The sequence below is a fragment of the Rhyacophila brunnea genome, unplaced genomic scaffold (assembly GCF_057557595.1).
Source record: "Rhyacophila brunnea isolate RB1 unplaced genomic scaffold, BYU_Rbru_1.0 scaffold_1, whole genome shotgun sequence".
Lineage (NCBI taxonomy): Eukaryota > Metazoa > Arthropoda > Insecta > Trichoptera > Rhyacophilidae > Rhyacophila > Rhyacophila brunnea.
In genome coordinates this window covers 44,858,668-44,867,780 of record NW_028232751.1, presented here as the reverse complement: position 1 = coordinate 44,867,780, position 9,113 = coordinate 44,858,668, and the positions used below count along the sequence as shown (strand labels likewise).

Below are 9,113 nucleotides of genomic sequence, written 5' to 3'. Positions count from 1 at the left end.
AGTTTTAACATTGGGTGATCCAGGTAAATGGACCTATAAATACGAGTGATAATGGCTTGGATGGCTTGTATTTCCTCTTTGATTAGTGATTGTTCTTATAAGATTGTAATATATATCCATAGTCAGTATTCCGTATTAAGGACGCGGTAGTTTTTTCGGGATATTTTGACGAGGTACTTAGTGAAAATTAAAAATTGCGAATTTTTCGCGTAATTTAAACAATAAAAATATATGAAATAATATGCAATAAAATTACTCAAAGGTATGCATTTAAAAAATTAGGAAAAAAGTATTTGGTGTTAATACTTGACGGCCACTCAAAATCAAATCTTGCTAATAAGAGATACAAATGATAGATTCGTGTTAAAAGTTTAAATAAATATAAGTACCTAATCGTAGGTGTACACTTAATTTATTGGTACAAGTATCAAGTCACTAAATTTTAAATATTAATATCTCCCATGATAATAATTATAATCTCGAAAACAAAAAAGCACGTGCATAAACTATCTAGGTACCTATTTTTCTGCGAAAATTATTTTATTATTATGATTGGTATTGCCGATACTTGGCCCATACTCAGTGACAAAACGATGGTAATACTGGTATGACTTTACTTAATCACTATTATCTATGCTCACTGTCACGGCTGTTTTGGTTTATTTCACACTTTACGAATTGAGATTTGTTATTTATTTAATTTTATACTCTCAGATGTCTGTGATAAACGTTGACGTGAGTTTATTCAATTATTTTGTAATAATAAATACTAAAATACCGTTAAATATCGATTAATTTACAATGAAATCGCGATAGTGATTTTCTAGTGTTGCTTAAGAAATAATTAATAAAAATAGGTATTAATTACTTTGTAGTTTCATTTACGTGAATCTTTTTAAAAGTCCTTTGTAGAATATATTTCTAAAAATGTCAGTATTTCATAACGTATATTTTTTCATAACTATTTTGGTGTCATCTAGGTTTTACTGCGTTACAGTTTTGCTCCTCCTTTATATAGACTTATCAAAGAGTATGACAGCGTATCTTACAAGCTATAAAATTGACGACATAGAATAAATTGAAAGGGGCGTACAAAATATCAATCATTTACTTATTTAGATCTCACAATCGTTATATTCTTATCGTTGTGCCAAGAGAAAGACAATCGTTTGTTTTGCGAGTAGGCAGTTTTCCGTAAAGAACCTATGTATTTACCAATAAAATGAAGAAGCGATCGAAATTATGTATTGTAGAATGATAAATAAGTTGTAGGCTTAGATTAATCTCGTGTTATGGTTATCAGAAGATTTTCAACTGTCAAATATAAAAATAATCTTCCATAATTCTCTTCCCCAGTGACATTACTTTCTATGCTCTGTTAATCTCATTTCAAATATCGTTTATTTAGAAATATTCCAACGTAGTTTACTGTCCGTCTCGTTGATATAAGTGTCTCATGTCAAAAATGTAATTAATCTCGTAGATTTACGTAAATATGAGAAATCGTTTTGTAAAATTCAATATTCAGCTAACAGAGCTGTCAGTTAAAGTAACGTTTTTCGACAACACACATTTAAACACAATCTTACCCTCATCATCTTTTTGATATTGCCTCCATGATCATTCCTTAACTCTCAATGGCTCTTCAAAACTTAGCAAGCAAGGCATATGAGACTCCACAGAATGGAATTAACTTTTTTTTTTTATGGGAATGTTTTTACTTGCTCAACTCATTGGGTCTTTTCACCGTTTCAAACCCATATAAAAGAAACATACAAAGGCTTCAGAAATGCCTGGACAGCTAGGCCACCTTTGATGCTCTACAACATATAATAGAATAACTGTTAGTTTATATATTTTAATGACTTTTAATAAAACTTTAATTTTATTTCAGAGACAAGTATGTTAGATATTAAAAACGAAGAAGACGGTGCCCCTACAAAACCCTCTGATGGACACAATAGCGTTGAACAAAATGATGACATATCAGGTAGCTTAATATTTTAATATTTCTTATCAATTAACTAACTAACCTAATATTATTGTGATTTAGATAAAGAGACTGATCGTCAGTTTTTGAAAATGGCTTTATTTGTTAATAACAATGTATGTCGATAATGTGAAAGAAATAGAAATATGCTTATGGTGTGCGTAAAGGATGATTCTAAGGTCATCCGCTCAAGCAGAAACTAAAATCTGACCAACTGGTTGGTGATGGAATTCGTAAACTGGCCAGTGGCTGATGCTCGCTCCGCACATGGCGCTACTGAAACATAATAATCTCATAACCTCAAACTGTCAAACCCATTGTCTTTCCTACTTCATTCTAAGCTTTTTCCGTAATATCTTAACGGGAATATTCTGGCAGCCTGTAATTATTTAGGCAGGGGTATTTCTTAACATCTGCCACGTATTTTAAATTAAAAATCGGTTCGCCCATCTTTAACTTTTAACGCCTTGACTTGTTATTGCTTGCTTAGTTCAGTTCAGTGCTACCTAAATAATTATATTAAAATTTTGGTAAAATCATCACACAGCTTAGCTATTTAGGTGTACACAAGTATTAATTTATTGTAACTCAGATATCTGTTGGGTTTATGATCTTTATTTGGTGTAATATATTTACGTGCCGGCACGACATTATAAATTTATTATGAGTTGCAATAAGAATTGGAAATGGGGATTTTAATAACTAATATTTGAGCTTGTTTGTAACTTATTAGAGCCGAAATAAGAATTATGATGGCACAAGGCAATCGCTTGCTTGCATAGATAACTTTAAAAGAATGAGAATGAATTATCATCTCCGTTTCTATCATCATTGCGACCTCTGTCATAATAAAATGTCCTATCTCTATGCAATAATGTCCACTCTTCAATTATTTGACTATTTACATATTTCAGAAGACCATTCATCCACGGTTTCAAGTGAAGCAGAATCGGAGAGTAGCATTGTATTCCAAGCTCAATCAACCCAACAACCTGTCGCAGAGAATGTTATTGTCGCTGAAGCCCAGCAAGATCTGTCACATATACAACCACCGACTCAAAATAAGCAATACAATGCATCGTTTAAGATTGGGGGCGAGAATATGGAGAGCATGTATATTGTAAATGGAAGCATTGCTACGTCTAGTCTTTCGTCTCGAGGAACCATGTTGCCTTGGGGTGCCCACAAAGAGAGACCGTGTCTGCCACCAGTTGCCGTAGATACTGACCTGAAACCTGGAGAATTTGTCATGCGTACTCTATTTGTAGAGTTTACGGTGCAAGCTGAGAGGAAAATGGAGATCGTTATGACAGAACCCCTGGTGAGTTATACATTTAGCTTGGTTCACCGTGAGCTTGTCAAGATGAAAAAATTACACGTTGTTTGTGGAGCAATGCAGACAATAATGTTCCAATTTTATTAGAACATAACCTAACCCAGGGTAGGCGGCTCTCGTGGTGCAGTTGGTAAGGCGCTCGCCTTCCACCCGAGAGTTCCTGGGTTCGATTCCCGGTCATGACAAAAACATTTATGTGTTTTTCTCAAAGCCTGGGTGTTTGTGATTGTTCAAAATTACTAACAAACCACCTTGTACGAAAAAGCAAGGACATGGTTATTAATAATTCTAAAAAAAAAAAAAAAAACCTAACCCAGGGTTTCCCAAAATTTTTTTGCAATGGAACACTTCGCAAACCCGGAAATTTTAACGAAACACTTAGTTTATTTTTTAGGTTATTTATTAGTGCGTCTAACCGTTCTGTCAATTTTGGAAACTGTCGTTAAACTGACAAGACTTGTCAAGCCGGTCAGGTAAAAACAATATACGCACGATGTCAGAAAAGATGGCACCTAGATCATGGCCCCCACATCCCGAAGCGGGCCCCACGCTAGGATCTTTGGTGGGCCTCCTACTTATCACTCAGACTAAAGGCAATGTTACGATCTACAGTTGCATATTCCAAATGATGTTTGACGTAAAATTAAGGGCATTTTTAGCGATTTTTTGTATTTTTAACACCCACTTTTATGTTGATATGCATAGTTATGTAGACATGTCAAATATTGACAATAATCAAAAATTGTATGGCAAAATCACATATTATTAAATGTTAGCATGTTTGAAGTGAACAAGCGCCGCAGGCGACATTTTTTACTATTAGTGCATGTTTGTGATGTGTGTTTATCTCATTTGGCTGGTTGATCTCTCACGCCGGGCCCCCTGTAAGCCCAGGCTCCCAGGCCAGTCAGCCCCCACCCCCTTGTGGAAGCCATGACCTAGATACTTGAGGTCTTAACCATCAGTGGAGATTGATCATCACTCGCGTTTCAATATGAAGAAGATTCTCTAATTATTTTAGTTTTACTTATTTTACTTCTACCTAGTAGAAGATCTTTAAATGTGTTGCAGTGTATAAAACCTTTCCAAATGGTCGCGGAACACCTATTCAGGTTCGGCGGAACATAGCTTGGGAAACCCTGACATAACCTAACAAATAATCCAGTATATCGGATATTGTCAAAATTTATTTGCCGCGGGTTTCCTGTAAACCGACAAGAACCGTGTTTTATTTAGACATAAATTTTATCTCAGTACCTATTATATGACCCAAAGAGGTTGGACAGTCTTTAATATACAACCATATATTTCCGATACAACATTTCACGGTGAAGTGTGATACGGCAAACTGCATACGTACAAATTTACGGACAGGATTTAGCTTACATACAACTGAGGAGGAAGAATTATTTATACAAGGTTTCTTTTGTGTCTTTTCCAAAATCCAATAAATTCACATTCGAGCCATGATCGGCAGAACAACGTAAGTGACAATTTACAAATTTTAGAGACGGTTTTTTTAAATTATTTTCGTAATTAGTTTCAAAAATGAATGGTTAATGTGGTTTAATTGGTTACTGCCTATACTAAAATTATAATACAATTGTATTAGTGCTTTTAGTTTTCAAGATAGTGGCGGTAACGCTGTTTTGCATATGTCTATGATGTGATATTTTTTCCAGACATGTCGCTTACGCTATTTGGCGTAGTTATTTTTATTTATTTAAATTTGATGCTAATTATCATGACAGGGCATTAATAATTAAGTATTATAATAAATAACATAAGTACCTATTTATTTTATGAAAGGGGGCGTTGTTAAATAAATTAAAAAATACTTTGGCTTTTTAAATTAATATTTTTGCTTGTAGGTACTTAAACACATATAGGTAAAATAAAAATAAATGGTATTTTGAAGGTTTCGCTTATATTATTATTACTATTATTTTTCAAAATGAAATAGGTACATCTACTCCTACATAATTAAATTTAGGTACCTACTAATTATTATAAAATAAAATTGTAATCCACTATTCAGTTTTACAAAAAAATTGTTGCCCCACATTTTATACGCAGTAATCGGTGTATTATCCTCATTCACATCTTCCTGATCGGATTCAGGTAAAGTATCTTTCAATGATAATCCATGTGACAGTTTCGTAAACTCATCCGTCATTCTCTGAGGGATATTACCTTTAACACAGAGACTTTTAAGATCGTTATACTTGATCTCCGATATCAGTGATTTAGCACTATACAGTAAGGGTGGCTGCGCTTAAAGCATCACGGCACTTGATCGGGATCTGGTGACATTTTCTAGGTCTAACAGTTTAGTCCTACTGTCACCAGAGTGCAATTTTTGCCAAGTTTTTAAAATAATGCCTTACGTAGTCCACCAAATTTAATTTTAAGTTTTGAAGGAGTGCAAGTGGCAGCGAAAGATTTCCAGTCACGGAATTCTGCATATGACATGAAGACCTAGCATTGGAAATGATGGTGGGCCATTCTGATGGCGCTCAAACTACTATGAATATAAATGATTCAATTGTCGCATGAATGGAATCGACCGGCACCGTAGTATGACCCTTTAATAGAAAATGTATTTCTATCAAGGCCTGAATAAACGATGCATAAGTGTGAGTGAGAAAGTATTTGGCATCCTTATAATCTCTACGACACGCGCTAGAGTAAGATAAAAGGTTTACAGATGTGTGAGATTGTTTGCTATGGTGTCGCTGCCAAATCTTAGCTTGTAGTTTAACTAAGCGTCGATAACCTACGAGCACGTGTTGCTGAAATTGATATTTTTTGTATTAAACATAAAGTCAGTGGTAAATATTTTTAGTTAATTAAGTAGAAAAGATGGTTCTGTGTATTGTATTAAAATGTGGTAGCCGTACTGATAAGCAAGAAGATGGTATTACGTTTCATAAGTAAATTGATACATGTTCGTGATAATTTATTTGTATATTATTATATATTTTAATATCAAGTTACCTAGTGTTTCTTTAAAATAGCTTAAATTATGGATATTTTTACATAATGGTTGCATTTTGACCGCTTAAAAATACTATATAACATAAAAAAATAGAAAATTATATTTTAATTCTGAGCGTCTAGTGCGAGCACTTTGGGCGAGCACTAGCGAAAGCAAAATGGTCTATGGTCTCAAACATTTGTATACGAATGCGTTCGCTCGCCAACAAACCAAACGCACGGCACGCAGCTTCATTTAGCAATGCAATGAGTGACATCTATAGTCTAAGATTTCTATCAATTCAATGTAAGTTGAATTTTTCATAAAATAAGATAGCACAGCCAGTGTTGCCCGGTTTTTATTCTGACCAATCACAGTATAATAAAATCCTTGATTTTATTCCCGCTAAGTATGTCAGTCCTGTCCAAAGATTTGTGCATGATTGTGGAGATCTCATTACTGCCACGCTTACCATCAGTTTCACCCCATAAAAAGCAGTATCCATTATTTGTTCCACTTTCGTAGATACTTTGATTATAACATGTGTATTTTCGACTATAATATAAATTTACGGTTTCATCGTGGGGAGTGTTTAGCATCTTCTCGAGGTCAAAACTTGCGCACAAACCGTCATTGTAATTTTTACTTTTGGCCAGATCATTAAGGAACATCTTGCATTTATCCTTTACGGTAAGGGGACATTTCTAAGTATCCATTTCAATTAGTCGAAGTCTCTCGTCACCAGACATAATTTTTACTTTCTCGCAAAAAAAAACACTTATCTTTTTTGTACCTACTTAGATGAAAACTCAAATTGAACTGTCTATTAAATACTTTTCTGAAAACATTCTGACTCTCGACATTAGTGAATTCATTCAAAGAATCTAAATTTTCAGTGTAAATTTTATATACATTTTTAAAATTTCGAAAATCTACAGGAAGATACTATTCTTCGTAGATTGTTCCGATAGTAGTGAGATGGAACGGCGAGTAATTATTGTTCAATAAACTCTATTACCAGGCTTATTTTATCTCAGCATGTTCTACTGGATGGCGCGTGCTTTCTTCTCATATCGGTTTTCGCACAACTCACTACCAGACGGACCACCGAATAAACCGTACGGTAGCTTACACTATCAAATAATGTCGGTTACATTGTTTTGCTCTACTTTATAATGCGATAACAAGTTAAAACACTAAAAGGCACAGACCCTAAAAAAATTTCATATGAATGAGATTGCGTAATGATGTAATATTTTTGTCACTTACGCGCTTGGTGATATTGACCAGTTCTCGGCTTAAAACGCAATTTACCAAAAAGTGTTGCTTACGTTGTTTTAGGAATTTTTTAATATCGATTCACAAAAGTCGTGCACTGACAAAATTTCTGGAGAACTAACACCAAAATGCGCGTTTTGAAAACAATAATCTAAAAATAGACTGCACCAGCACCACTCATTGTAAAAAGATAAATTTTAGTCACAAATCTATACCCATGAAAATATAATCATATTAAATAATAAAAAATAGCATTATCTATCAGTGACGATTCAGATTATATACCATTGCTACTGCATAATTTGTTCACATATCGAATACAGATTTTTACAATATTCAATGAAAAATTTGGTCATGAAGTACTTGTTATTTTGGGCCGCAACAAATGCCATTTCGGGCCGCATTTGCGCACCACTGCTTTATGCTGACCAATGTGAAGGGTTTATCGTCTCATAAGATAAGGCATATGCTATTTATTAAATACAATATGATAAAAAAATTAACTAACCATTTACTCATGAAACTCAAAAATATCGTTAGTAATTGAATTGTAGACTTCTTGACATTTAGAAATATGAACCTTATACAATAAGCCTCGTCCATATGCACTGCGGTACTACAGCACCCCCAAGCAAATTGAGGAAAATGAAATATTATAATATACATAAATTTATGTATGTTTTAAAATACCAATATCATTTAAGAGTGAATTAAGCTCGCCTGCGCATCGATACATCTGATAATTATCATACACCGCGGTACTGCTGTACCGTTTTCAAACGAATATGCTTGAATGGGCGTAGGCGGGTGCGGGGAGGGGGGCACGCAGCTGGGAGCTTGATTGTTACTGCCGGCCCGACAGTTTTTCGTCGTTTCTGCGCTCGTACGAGAATACGCGCGCTACAGCGGAGAAAAGAAATATAGCTTTAATGATTTATTAACATTGTTAAAATTTATTTCTTCAAGCAATTTATGCAAAGTTCTTTATTTTAATTACATATTAATATAATTAACAATTTATATTTAATTAATAGTAAAATATAATCCAAATAAACATTTTTTTTATTTTTAATCCACCGCATCACCCCCAGGTATCTTATCCACGAGCCGCCACTGTATAAAAATAATTCATCTGCCATTATATTTCTTAGGAAAAGCCGCTCTCTAAAACACTTCAAAGGGGAGAAGATCCACACTTGGACCAGATACTTTGTGCTTTTGGTACTGTAGCCGAGCATTGTCTACCTTCACTGCTTCGAGCGTTATTTGGATGGCTTGAAAGACAAATGCAGCATTCACTACACGTAGCTGACCAGCACAAGAAACCACAACAAGACCAAAAAAACAAAAGGTACTAGTGATCAACGTTCCCTCTAATTTTTCTATTGTGTGTGCGGATCATCAACGCATCTGATCTGAGCAGTGACCTAACTAGGGTTGTGTCACCTGTCAGTTATTTTCAAAAGTCAATCTATTTTCAATTTTTTCAATTTCGTAACAGCATCCCATGTACTTTTTGACTTAAATGCCTT

At 34.3% G+C, this 9,113-nt stretch overlaps 1 protein-coding gene across 2 annotated transcripts in view; it reads left to right on the top strand.

Moving 5' to 3' along the window:
* Positions 1-639: 639 nt before the first annotated feature.
* The window catches only part of fry (microtubule binding protein furry), a 90,665-nt gene continuing 82,191 nt past the window's right edge, over positions 640-9,113 (top strand). For both annotated transcript variants that reach the window (XM_085944861.1, XM_085944852.1), the window contains exons 1-4: positions 640-735; positions 1,895-1,990; positions 2,905-3,311; positions 8,733-8,932. In XM_085944861.1, the coding sequence (XP_085800987.1) occupies positions 1,903-1,990; positions 2,905-3,311; positions 8,733-8,932 (695 nt within the window). In that variant the 5' untranslated portion in view covers positions 640-735; positions 1,895-1,902. The remainder of the gene's footprint in view (positions 736-1,894; positions 1,991-2,904; positions 3,312-8,732; positions 8,933-9,113) is intronic.